This window comes from Lygodium microphyllum, chromosome 15 (genome assembly GCF_053477565.2).
Source record: "Lygodium microphyllum isolate KBCC chromosome 15, Lygodium_microphyllum_v1.1.10, whole genome shotgun sequence".
Classification (NCBI taxonomy): Eukaryota; Viridiplantae; Streptophyta; class Polypodiopsida; order Schizaeales; family Lygodiaceae; genus Lygodium; species Lygodium microphyllum.
In genome coordinates, this window is record NC_141149.1 from 28,974,696 (window position 1) to 28,988,888 (window position 14,193).

The 14,193-nt window shown below is 47.1% G+C and overlaps 1 protein-coding gene across 3 annotated transcripts in view; it reads right to left on the bottom strand.

Annotated features, from left to right (window-relative positions):
- The window catches only part of LOC148024382 (uncharacterized), a 258,793-nt gene that overhangs the window by 165,973 nt on the left and 78,627 nt on the right, over nucleotides 1–14,193 (bottom strand). For all 3 annotated transcript variants that reach the window (XR_015693300.1, XR_015693299.1, XM_087694028.1), the window contains one exon: nucleotides 10,687–10,832. Coding sequence is in view for 1 of the 3 variants with exons in the window: in XM_087694028.1 (XP_087550154.1) it covers nucleotides 10,687–10,832 (146 nt within the window). In the remaining 2 variants the exon portion in view is untranslated. The remainder of the gene's footprint in view (nucleotides 1–10,686; nucleotides 10,833–14,193) is intronic.

Consider the following 14,193-nt stretch of genomic DNA (forward strand, 5'->3'; position numbering starts at 1 on the left):
TCCAGATTTCACTAACATGACAGAGGAGGACTTTAAGGAGTACTATCGCAACAAGTACGGTAATGTTTACACCCCTTCTGCAAGCTATGCTACCACATTCGGACCGGTTGGTGAGGCTGGCCACCTCTCCAATCATGGAGGACATACGGCATTTGGAGAGTCTGGCGATCCATCTTCATCATCTCAGTCAGGTCCAATGTCAAGTGTGTGCAATCCTTTTGAGTTGCATAAATCAAAACCCTCACCTATTTTTTCTTTTGAGGTGCGAGATCCGAATGGCTTTGCATATGTAAACTTCAATAGAGGGGGCTCACGAAGCATGCGGAATTCAAGTACATCTACGGCTTCTGTTTCATTTGAGCATGTAACACACACTTCTCACTTCCCTCCCATCCCACCCTCTTCTATCTCCACGCTTAATCATCTCTCTTCATCCTTTCAAAATCTCAGATTACACTCCACATTTGCTTCACACACACTAGGGGTTGAATCTTCCATCTCTACTCCTAGCACGTTCTCCTTCTCTACTCCATTCTCTACCTCTTTGCACCATGGTACTTCGTTAGGGGAATGCCACCCTTTAACACAGTGCCTCTCACCTTTCGGCAAATAAGCACACCCACTGCACCTGGGACGGGTGTGTTGGGCATCCCCCTCACCACCCCCAAATTCACCTCTCACATGACTACTCAGATGCAAGGGATTCCATCCTTGGCTTATAGTGCCTCATCCCACTTACCTTCGGTTACACCTACGCAAGGATTTCCATCTTCTGCTCCACGTGTTCCCATCCCACCTCCACCATGGGCTACTCATGTGGCTCTTATGCCCATGCCTAGTCAGCCCATCCCTACTTATGGATCCACCTTGCGCACTCACCATATGCCTGGTGGGCACTCTGGGACCCATTTCCAACACTACCTATCTCCGAGCACTACCCCACCTGTTGCAATGGCCAAGAATGTACAGGTCGAATTTCATGAAACAAGTGCTTGAGTCGTAGGGTCTTTAGGACCCTGTCATTGGTCTAGAGCCTATGCTGGTGAACCCTCGACTACCTCACCCTGACTACATCTGTCAATGGAGAGCCTGCAATGCCACCACCAATATTGAGCTGATGTAGGGATTTCTTCCTGAGTTTCACTCTCAGTTACACCACATCCCGCCCGCGTCAGAGCGTTGGAATCACCTTCTCGACCGCTATGCAGCCTGAGATCGTACTCGGCGCATAAATCTCAACTTTGAGCTTCAAGAGTTCTCTATTCAGGAAGGGGATGATCTGAAAATCAAGCTAGCTGAATGTAGGCGGTTGCTTGCCCAGTTCACCACTACTGGCTCTCCAAAGTCAGACAATGATCAAGTTATGTTCTTCTTGAATAAGTTGCCTGAAAAATACTTCAATTTCATTCAGCACGTCATCTCACAACCTCGATTGCCAACCTTCTATGAGTTTGGGTGCCAGTTCTTGCGTTACGCGAGGCTGCACGATCAAGTCCACAAGAAATACTCATCACAGCCTTATTCAAAGCAGAGGGGGTTGGTTGCCTCTTCTTCAAGAGGAAAACCAACAGTGGCAAGAACTCGCAAGAGGAAAACCAACTCGCAAGAACAAAGGGTGACTTCTCTTCCTCAGAAGGAACCAAAGAATCTAGACCTATCTGACAACAACTCCCTAAGAAAAACCGGTTTTGCACACATTGCTAGAGAGTATGCCATGTGGACAAGGAGTGTCGCTCCAAGGCCCAAGGTCTTCCACCTAAAAAGCCCCAGCAAACCGCTGGGACCGCACAGTTCAGTGGGACTACGCCTTCTGCTCCCGCTTCATGTGCTGCTTCAGCACCCATTGTTGCTGCTGGACATGTGGCCCGAGGACAGCCTCACCAGACAGACTCTTTCACTACGCCTGAGGGGCTGGCTAATTGGTCTGCAAGTCCTGATCCCGTTGCACTTCATGCCTCCATCTCACCTCCGTCTCATCTCGTTAGGCGTTCCCTTGGCAGAGAGCCCTGCTACCGAACGTACGCGATGGTAGACACCTTCTTAGACTAGCATGTCTCTAGGTCCTTTAGGATACCGTAGGTCAATCTAGCATCCATTTTTCAAACTCTTAGAGTCGGGCCCATAGGATTCATTGTCCTTAGCTTTTCCATTCTTAAGTCTTCCGTTGCATTTACTCACACACATATACATTCATTGCATTGTCTTTTCAGTTAGATTTTCTCTCTGTTATGTTTTGCTTTGGAGCATCTCGCCATTGACCTTTGTGTTTGCAGATTCTCATCTCTCTTACCAGGTTTTATCTTTCAGTGTAGGGCTAACTTGCAAATTGCTTTGGTCCTACCTGGGCTAGAGAGGTGGGGATGCGCACCATTCCTTTCATGGTTTCATCATCCTAGAAGTGCTTGCTCTTCTTCCAACATGGAGTTCCCCCCCCCCCCCCCTCGAGGCAGATCGTGAAAGCATCTCTCTCGATGCTATCATGGCAGTGATTTCTACCTTGCTCTTCCAACGAGGTTCCTCATCCACTTCATCTTCTTCCATTCCTTATGGTTCTCGGCCCCACACGAAGAGTGACATCCGACTCCTCTTCCTTCTTGGGCATCTACATCCAAGTTGAGAGGGGGTTCCTACCCTTCTTGGTATTCTACAGGCTTCAGCACTTTGTCTTCAACATCGACTTCTCCCTCCTGTTGTACCTTCCCCTTTGCATTGCATGATTTCATCTTTGTACTAGGGCGCTTGGGCAAGTGAACAATTTCCCCACAAGGCACACTGTCCATGTGGCACCTATTGCATGACTATTCTTCAGCATATAGCATACTATGCATCTCATTGTACAGAGCACCACTTGAGCGGATCCTAAGCAGTTTCCACCGACGGCTCTTGTCACCACACCACCATACTCCATCACATGGATACCTCATCATTTTTTCTCCTCATCATCAACACCCTCGAATGGATGGGTAAGCTTGTACTCTTTTGTGATGTGTTGGGTGTACCCTCCCTACTCCCGTCTTCTCAGTCATTGTTACTCAATCAGCTGCATCCCATAAAATTTAACTCACTTTTTTTTTTAAAGTTCAATGTGGTTCCATCCACCTTTATAGGGATTGGTAGGCTACTGGGCAGTCGATGTGTACCCTTTGTCCGATTCCCTGTCTTCTCTGGATGACTAGTTGGACTCCCTAGACATAACCATCACCAATGAGTGAAGAGAGAGCAAATAGAAGAGGCACTATCCTGGTACTCCACGTACACGAAGAGAAGCTCTGTCTCGTCACGTCGCACTGCTGCCCCCCACCCCGACTGCTCGCACCGCCCCCGACTGATCGCACCCGCCCATCTGCTCACCCCCCACACTAATCCCCCCCATGCCCCGACTGCTTGTGCCTGCCCATGTGCCCGCGCCCGCCCCGTTTAACGTGCCCACCCCCGACTGCTCGCCCCCACCCTGACTGCTCGCACCCACCCGTTTGCCCGCGCCTGCCCATCTCATGCGCCCGCCCTTGACTAATTGCCCCAACTGCTCGTGCCCGCCTGTTTGCGAGCGCCCGCCCGTCTGACGCACGCGCCCCCGACTGATCGCCCCCCCTGCCCCGACTGCTCACACCTGCCCCATCTGCCTGCTACCATCACACCCCCTTCCCCCCGCCCGTCATCCCAGGATATACATCCCCCCGCCATCTCCCACCCCCGCGGTGCTACCATTTTCCCCGTGCAGCCCCCCCTACCGGCCCAAACCCCCCCTCCCCCACACCGGCCCAAACCCCCCCCCCCCCCCGGCACGCTGCCTTTGCTCCGTGATCTCGGCTCCGTCCGGTAGACCTACCACTCCCCGTGCGGCACCTATCGTAACCCGACCATCCGTGATGTCCAACACCTCGCGCACCGCCAAAAACAGTACCTCCCCCCCCCCCCCCCCGGCCATTGTCCCACCCACCCCCCCTCACCCTCTAGTTTCTCCCTCCATCTGCAGCAACTTTCTCCCCTGAGGTAGCACCGCAACGTGATTGGTACTCTTCAGAAGAGACGCCCAATGGAAACCTATGGTCAAACGCCGCCGCACTCAATGAGTGCCCCCCAGTCAAACACCTTGCACATCGTCCTCTCTGAGGAGCAGCTCTTAGCCGTCCGAAATAAAGAGCTGGAGCTAAAGGAAACATCGATTTATGGTTAGGTAGTGGAACATTCCCCAACCAAGGCCCACTTCAGGACCGGCTTCACTCCACACTGCGCATCGACACAGCACAGATCGTGGAGGCGGTTCTAATGGGCCAAGCGATCTTCATGGTTCAGCTCAGCTCAGCAGACGCAGCTCGTGAGTTACCTGCCAGCTCACCCTATACGTCCATGAACGGGATCATATACATGGTCCCTTGGTACAGTGACTTCACTGTGGAGGCATTTGCACTCCACAACAGGTTTCTTCGGCACATGATCACCCTTCTCTTTCCCGGCCTGGCCATAGAGTATCGCCAGTTGGTGGAAGACTTTGGACAGCTCTTCGGCACTGTCCTTCCCGTGTCTTTAGCAAACGCAGTGACAGCCGCAGGAGTCCCAAAGGTACGGGTGGTAGTGAAAGAGATCAAGAATATTCCACAGTTCCTAGAGATTGAGGCAGGAGGACACTCCTTTAGGCAGAAAGTCATTGTGATTGGGCAGCTAGGCAGCAAAGCACCACATGACCCCCCCCCCCTCCTCGCCCTGCCCGACAAGTCCACAGATCTTCACATCCACCCCCCACAGAGGTGTCTCAAGCCGTCTCACCCAAGGGCCCACAGCCCCCCCCCTTCCCCATGGCCCCTCCCCCAACCTCAGCCTACCCCCCCTCCCCGGAGACACTGGTCCCCCTCGCCATGTCCGTCAAGTGCCTCCAACCCCCCTACTGTCGCTTAATCCTCACCCCCCCCCCCCACCTTGCCTGATCCCATCCAGTACAGGTGACCCCTCCCCCACCCATCCCCGCCCCTCCCACAGGAGATGAGGAGCCCCAAATGCCGACATCCTCCACCCATCAACTATCTAGCCCCTCCTCCCCCCTCACATAGCCACTAGTTCATCTGTCCATGCCGCACGCCACACTTACCCAAGATAGGCGCAGTTGCTATCACAAGAGTTTTTTCGCAATGGACTGTGATCTTATTAAAGAGTTGCGGAGCGCGGAGTTTTCCCACTATCCCTAGACGTGGGACTCTTCATGGTATGCAAGGCTAGGAGCGGCAAGGTCCATCTACTAGCACCACCAAATGGACCAAACTACGCCTTCTTCTATCAAACCGCTCACACAGGAGGCTGGACGATGACTCAAGTAGAGGAGGAGGTGAAGAGCCAAGTGGCAGACCACATTTCCCAGTGGATGGGAAAAGGTGGACTTACACTTTTCCCCCAACAGTGGCCAAGCTGTATGATGGACATCAACTGGTGGGCAGAGGCAGAGGTCCCTCATCTCGGTATTATCTTTCGAGCGCCCCCCCCCCCCCCCCCACGCGCAGTGGAGACTGCCAGTAGATGTGATTGAGTGGCCCCTGGCACAAGCGGCCTGTTTCTACCAGTGTACGGAGTCTCGCCTCTCAGCTTGGTTGATTGCTGCCCTTGTGGTACCACCAGGCGCATCCATCACCCCCATGGTCTGACCAAGGGCTACCATGGGAAAATGGAGTTCACTATCCAAGCCAGCAGCGAAGCGTATCCGCATGCCTCATAGCTCCTCTTCTTCGTCTGCAGCTTCCACGCCGAGCAGGTGCTTGTTCGGCCAGTCACAGGTTTCCCCATGAGTTTACACCTTGTATCCTGGAATGTGAATAGCCTCCACCTGGGATTTTGATGTGTGAGCATCCACCTGGGATTTTGACGTGTGAGCAAAGGGCAAGATCGTCCGTTATCTGGGTTACAGGTGGGACTTGACATCACTCATGCCCAACAGTTTCTTCCAGCCCTCGATTCTATTCGGAGGAAGCTGACCTACTAAAGCACGGCTCGCCTCTCACTAGCTGGCCGAGCCCTGGTGGTTAACCAGGTCCTCCTAGCGACGGCCAAGTACATCACCTCGTGTTGGTGTTTCTCCTCATCCTATGCAGTACAGCTTCGTCGCCTAGTGCGGAACTTCCTGTGATCCGGGTCAAACGGCTCCAAGGATTTCAGAGGCAAGGTGGCGTGGGCAACCATCATATGGCTTCGATCAGAAGGAGGGCTCGGGATCATAGACCCAAAGTATCAAAGTATGACCCTCTTCGGTAATCTAGTCATCTGCGGCCTCACACCAGTAGGGCAGACATGGAAGGTCCTATTGCAGAAGAGTCCTTAAGAGTGTAGACTAACACCCTCCCTGAGATGGATCTTCACGACAGCCTAGATCACCCCTCCCCCAAATCACCTTTCCTACGCAGCTTGCTCCGCGTATGGCAGGGCTTCCATAAGGCCCTAATCCAGAGCCCCTAAGGCTACCAGGAGGAGATAGACCATCAGCCGGTGATCTGGAACCCCTAGGACAAAGATCAGCATGGGGCACACATTGGTGAGCACCCCCATATCCAATGGGCTGGGTGGGAGACGGGCCCGGCTCATACCATCAAGACATGGCAGGAGGTATACAGGTTGGTGGACGAGAAGGTGTTGCAGCGAGTATGAGGCTGCCAGAGAGGAGTGGAGCTAAGGAGAAGGGAGATAGATGCAGCAAAACCTCAGGAGTGGCTTGCTCCCCCGATAAGAGAGCCGATAGAGCCCGGCGTGGTATGGGCTGCTAGGTTTTCACCAGTAAGCACCCCCCTCCAAGTGGCCAATAGAGCGGGTGGCACTCCACCTGGCAGTTTCTTCACTGTGCAAGAGGGGGGGCATCTGGCTCTTGACAGGGGGCAGCAAGACGAGGGGATTGTTGTCCTTTCATGGAGGAGGATTCGAGTGATTGGCCTTCAAGGGAAGACATGGTGGTTGGACCCTTTTGCCTTCTGGGAGGAGTTCAAGGAGTGGCACCTTTGGATCTGGGAGGGCAGGCCACTTGATGAGCTGGAGTGGAATCCAGGGGAGTAGCTATGGCCGGCCACTGCAATTGCCAAGAAGCCAGTGAGGGTCTTGGAGTACACTGCCAAGATTGACAGACACGTACTGATGCAGGAGGATATGGATTAGGCACCATCACGTAGCACGCACTGGGCGGAGCACGGCATCATAGAGCCTTTATAATGGACCTTCTGACGCTGCTTATGGGATAGCTGGAGACCGAGGAGGGTATCGTATTTCTTATGGCTGGTGGCACACGGAGGATTGGCGGTGGGAAGTTGGCTTGCCCAGATGCAAAAGGAGGGAGTTTGTAAGCGCTGCACACAGCAGCTTCTGGAAACCCCAAAACACTGCTTTTGGTCATGCGAGGTGGCGCAGCTAGTGTGGAGAGGAGCATGCCGCATCCTTCATCGCATGGCTCCCAGCCTTAGATGCATCTCTTGGGGAGCTTTCTATTGGCATGCAGTCAACCAGGGCCGTCACCTTCTGTATGAGGCCGGGATGCAGGACACGATATTCATTATCGAGATAGGGTTGTGCACAGTGGTTGGTTTGGAGGCTCTACCCCTCCGCCAGGGTACTGCTCTGAAGTATGGGAGATCATTGGGAGTCTTACTCGATGGCATATATGGAAGGTGAAGTGGCAAGAGGTTTTTGCCGGAGAGAGACTTTCAGTACAGGCAACCTTAATAGAGCTCTGGACTTCCATGATCCACTCCCTCCGCGGACGATGGGATCAGGTGCAGGGCGAGTCCAGGGCTCGTCAGGAGCTCCGTTGTCACTTCATACGCACTTGGGGCGGCCAAGACCTGTTTTTCGAGATGTAGATAGTAAGCCCCAAATGGCGTTACACCCCCCCCTCCATGGCTTCTTGCCCCCATCCCCCCTAGGCCGCCCTGAGAGACTTGTACATTTGATATATTTGCGACTCTGCATCAACTCCAACTAGTCTGTTGAGCATGAGCACTTCCTTGTATTCAAAGGGGTTTTTTTTTTAAGTAATATAATTAGCCACTCTTTATTTGCAAAAAAAAAACATAACCATCATCTCTGTAATCTTGGTAGGCCACTGGGCAACTGATGTGTACCCTTTGTCCAATGCCCTAGCTACTTTGGGGTGGGACGTCCGCCTTGGGGTAAGTAAAAATCAAAGTGGCTAGCCTAACCTTTCAGCTCAATTCTGAACCTTAGACGGGGTATTAAGCTAAAACATGCTTTTAGCTTATTAGCATTCTTAAACAGATCCAAAACACACTTAATTAATGAAAAACCCTAAAACGGGGAGCAGTTCGAGAGAGTTTCGGTGGTCCCCCAAAAACCCTAATTCTTTGGGGCACCCTTCAACATCTATAAATAGGCACACCGTCCCCATTCAACCTCATCCCTCCCGTGTAGGTTTCTCACACTTGTGTGCAGATCTCAGCCATCAGTCTCCCACCACGTGGCGGTCCAGCCTTCGCAACTACTATCATCACCTCCTTCTACAGCGGCGTTCTACTGCTATGTTTTACTGCCGCATTTTACTATGGCATTCTACTGCGGCATTCTACTCTTGCATTTTAGTGTCACGTTTTACTATGTCATTCTACTGCTACATTTTACTACCGCGTTTTACTACGGCATTCTACTGCTATGTTTTGTTGCTTCGCCCACATCATCAAGCAACATCCTCTCCAGTCACCTCGATCTACTCACACTCACGTGATCAGTGTTTGATGTTTCTCTCACTCCGTCACTCCGATTGGTAGTCACAGCACTTGGGATCCGTTTCTGGGGGACGTCACTCTCCAACACATTGCTGTACCCTTGAGTATATGTACACTCTTACATTCATTTGCAATATTCATTCACTTAAGACTTGTGTTCTTCTCTCCCTTCTTCTGTTTGTGTTTAAGTTTCTGTGTTTGAGTTTTAAGTTTTGCATTTAGGGTTTGAGTTTTGCTTTCTGTGTCTGTGTCTGTCTCTTTGTGTTTCTCCCATGGTTGTACACTCTATGTTTCCTCAGTGCAAACCCTAGCAGTTTTCTTCACACAGAGCGAGGCTAGTGCCATCAAGTCAACAGGTCCATCATTCTCATCATGTTTCATCAGGCTTCTTTCAATTTGTTGTTTTGTTAGGCCAACTTGAAGCAAGGGGGCCATTTGCAATCGAGACCTTGGAGAAAACCCCCTACACCCTCCTAAAACCAGCTTGTGCTGGAGCTCTTTCATTATGTTTCTTTGCCCCACCCTCTTCTTTTATCCTTCACCCTTGTTCCAGCTTTTTCAATAGCTGGCACCAGTCATACCACTCCGTCTGCTTCACATATCTATTCTTCAAATTTTCATTTTGTTTCACTAAGCATTCACTTGTCTTTGTAGAGCAAAGCTAGGCTAGGTAAGAATTGGGGATAGAGAGAAGGGCAAAGAAGGGACTGCCAGCAAAGAAGGTTTTGAAAGAATGTAACATTTGAGAAGTTCGAAGGAAAGGAGAAAGTCTCAAAGATTATTTCTCAACAATAAAGAAAAAGAGCATATGGCATCAAGCTGCATGGCCCTAATTATGTAGCCCAACCTGCACATTAACTATCTTGACATTTATTCAATGCATGTGAAGTGTGTTCATGTGCAGAGTCATACTAAAAGGTCTGCATGAGTGTGTTTACACAAAAGGGGGATTCTTCTTAACATTTTCACACTTCCGGATGGGTGACTGAACCACAGATATAAAAGATGAGGGTATGTCCAATGGGAAGGTCTTACCTTAGGTGAGGCAATGTCTATTTGCAAACGATATGAAAATGTAGATGAGCATTGTCCACCCACTAACAGGCAAGCCGTTTGCTGAGGTTGTTGCTCTAGCTATCACACACAAAAATGTGATGACACACATCCTATGTTCATGCAAACGGAAGATGAATCTTAGCATTCACGTGCGCATGATGAATGACTGAACCAATGAAACAAAAAGTGAGGAAAACTCCTATGGGAAGGTCTTACCTCATGTAAGGCGCTGTCTTGTCCCAACCAACATGAAAATATAGATGAACATTGAGCACCCACGGGTTGGCAAGCCCTTTACTAAGGTTTTTGTTGCAGTTGTGCTTTTCAAATGTCCTGACACATCACCACTAGACTATGATAAACCATTGACACATGTAGACAAAATCTGATTCAATGGGGTCACGGACTCCTAGGACCCACCATGCCACCCAAGAGTTTTGGGATGCCCTTGACAAGATCCAGGTGTGTGAATGTAGATAGAAAACTGGTGTCAAAGAGGCTCCCAAAGAATCAAAGACTGATAATCCATACCCAAGCCAAGGAAAAAGACTCGCGAGCAAAAAACCTGGTATGTATGTTTCCCATTGAAAACTCTCCATGCCGTAACTAACCCATGGAACCATGTGAATGATGTTTTTTCAATAAACATAGGGGAACTACAAGACGACAGACTTAGTTGCTTTTGTAACCAATTTGTCCTTACAAAACACAAGTAATGAGTAAAGTGCTTTTAAACCATCAGAAGCATTCAGTGCTTTATGTACACACTTTATTTTGGAATCAAATCAGTTCCTGTAGAATTTTAGAGGAAAAAGTTAAGGAAAATCGTTTCCCTAACTATAACCTTCAAGAAACAAGCACAGAAAAAGAAAACATGAAGCATTCTTGCAACTATATAGCTGGTAGAAAGGTCAATTAAGGTGGATACAAGCATGCAATGATGTTGTAGAAAGAAATTGGAGCCTTGAACCCTTCTTGTAGGCTCTCTTCAAGCACTGCTTCATTTAACCAGCACTCGTTTATTCGTATGTGAAGATAAGATCGCTTTAGAAACCTTGATGACATTTTCATCATCTAGCATCAAAAGATAAAAAATATTTACCATTTAGCAACTTGCAATAGGATAATTTGAAATGAAAGCAAACCATAATCTCAATTTTCTATAAAAGTCATTGAAAACCTACTTAAGTCGGATAATGAAACACAAAGATCAAGGTTCATTTTACCAAAAACAATGCTATTTACTACTAAGAAATAGGAGCCAGGAACCATTTAGCAACTTGCAATAGGATAATTTGAAATGAAAGCAAACCATAATCTCAATTTTCTATAAAAGTCATTGAAAACCTACTTAAGTCGGATAATGAAACACAAAGATCAAGGTTCATTTTACCAAAAACAATGCTATTTACTACTAAGAAATAGGAGCCAGGAGGGAAGCGGAAGAAGGGAAAAGGGGTTTTTTGGGGGGGTGAGTTGGGGGTTCCAGAATTTATGTGTAGCCAGTAGGGCTCATTCCATGTTGAAAACTTTCATTTTCACCAAACCATCTTTGCAAATATATCACATAACAACTTATAGTGGACTCATCATACCAGTCTTTCAATAATCTCACATGAACAAAGGGATGATATCCGTTTTGGATGTTGTAGATGGTTAATAACTGATATGTATCCTCACTTTCAAATTACAAAGGAAAAACTTGATATATGAGTTATGTTGAATGCTCCATCAATTGTGTATGCCCCTTTCTCAGAAAATGGCTATGCCTTTTCTCAAAACAAACTTTGCACTACAAAGGGAAACTTGATAGACAGGATATGCTGAATGCCATCCAACGTTGGTCATCAATGTTGATCACATTTTCAGCTTATCAGATCATGTGTGGACCAGGCATAAGTGTTCTCCCAGTGCATCCAAGCACGAATCACAACATCCCTTTTATTTCAAAAGTCTCAAACTTCTCAAAGCTGGCTAAGAGATCATTTTAAGAACAGGCTCAAAGAGACTTCCTACTGTGTAAAGTATCTTACATGGAGGGATGCACGATAGCTTCAGCCATAAATTCAAATGGTTTTTAGAATGCAAAAAGCTAAAACAGATTCAATGCAAAATATCTCATCAAGAAACAAGCCATATTACAATAGAGCAACAAAAGTTTGATAAATAGATAATTGACTAATCCTCCTCTCTAGACATCCACAAGAATTACCTCAAGGGAATAAAAATGCCTTTGGTAAAAACCCCTAATCCTCCTCAAGGACATTAGCAAGAGCTAAATAAAGAGAAATGAAGATGCAGATTTTAAAAAAAGAAAGAAAGAGTATATTAGCCTCTCTAAAAGGCTAATGTGGCCTATGAGACTAGAGAATACATACATTGATGGTGTGTTTCTCATCTGGAACGAGAAAAGATGAAAAACGTGCCTATAAGACTGAAAAGTGAAATAGTCTCCTATAAAGAGAAAACATGTCCATGATCTAAAAGTAAAAATAGAACAAGGAAAGTTTCCATCAATGAGATGTCTATCCTCTAAGGAGGTGTATCTCTGCATGGCTGAGGCGTCTTGACATCTGTCTCTTGTAGCGCTCAATAATGGCTCTAATTTCTCTATGGTATGGATTAACAAATATTAAAGGCTAAAATGACCTTTGAAACTAAGAGAAAAGAGGAGGAAGGGGGCTATGCAAAGAAGGCATGATCATTCGATGAAAATGATGGCTAAAAATCTAGTAGGGCTCATTCCATGCTGAAATTTTCTCATTTACTCATCAAACCAGTCTTGCAAATATCTTGCATGACAACTTATAAGAGAAGTCATCAAACTGGTCTTGCAAAGATCTCCCAAGACAGCTAATTAGAGATAAAAAGGAACGCTATCCATATTGGATGTCGTAGGTGTTGAATTGCTTGCATGTATTTTGAAAATGTTTAAACCTTTTGTCAAAACTTCTTTTTGTGATACAGATGGAAACTTGATAGTAGACGGGATTTGCTGAATGTTTCGTAAATTGTATTCCCTTTATCATCAAATTTTGTAACATTGTAACCTTATACATGTTGACCATGAACAAACCTTCTCCCAATTCATACAAACACTATCACAACTCATCTTTATTTCCAAAAGTCACAAACTCTTCAAGCCTAGCAAAGAGCACTTTTAGGACAGCCTCAAAAATCTTCCAGTCATGTAAGTATCTAATATGAAGGATGCACAATAGCTTTTTGACCAAGAAAGATTTCACTCGTTCTTTGGTTACTAACACACATGAGTTTACCAGCTCATACATGGATTGGCTATGGTAGAGACCCTGTCCCTTGCACTAGAGGTACCGAGCATGAGCAAACACAAAGGTACTACATATGGGGCCCAAGAACTCCAAAGTCATGGTTAGTGTTTTATGGCCCTCTAGACACTATGATTGCTACGTGGGGGTTGCTTGGGTCACAGACAGAGGCTCAGCTTGTGGATACGAGAATGTACAAGGGTGTCGTCTTGCCTATTTTGTTTCATGGCAGCTTGTGAACAGGGTTATTATGCCAAATTTCTCGCAGCAGACAACGTGGACTTAGGTGTCATAGATAGAGCTAGTATTATTGCTTAGCACATATGGACAGTTAGACATAGCCATGCTATTGATTTTTTGGACATATTTATTGCGAAGATTCTCTCCAGGATCTAGAGAGAGATCGTGCAGCATGCTGATCCTCTCACTGGAGAGGATTTAGCTCCTTGGCATATGGCAATATCTCCTGCTTCTTTGCCATGACTTTTTGTATCTTTCATGTCATCTAAGTTTTGTATGCCTTCTGTGATTTGATATAATATTATTTACCCATTACAAGAAAAAAGATTGTGCATACTATCCATGGGATATGGGAGAGAATACAAGGCAGTTCAGAGACTATGCGGAGGAGCAGACATGCTTTTCTCAGAACATGGAATTCTTGCAATTTCTTCCTTTTCCAAACCCACATGTTCTGGCATTGTAGACCTCCGATTGGGTATCATTCAAGCTTTGTAATAGACTTCCCCTCCTTACATTTTTGAAAAATATGGAAGTTCCTTAGAGGGTTGCTTTGTATTCTACATTTTCCCTTGGGATATTTTGTTAGAATTTTTCTCTTCTTCGACACAAAAGGATACACAATACCTTCAAGACTCGATCAAAAGGGTTTATTAAATGTAGGAAGACAAAATGGATGTCATGTTAAGTATCCTTATTGAGAAACAAGCCAAATCACAATAGAGAAAAACCCTTTGATAGATGGATCATTGCCTAATCATAATCTCTAGACATCAACAAGAGTTGCATCAAGGGAATAAAATTCATTTGGTAAAAATGCTAATCCTTTTGTAGGGATGTAAACAAGAGTTGTATTAAGTGAAATGAAAGCAGTACAGAGAAAGAAAGTCATATTAATAAATATTGCA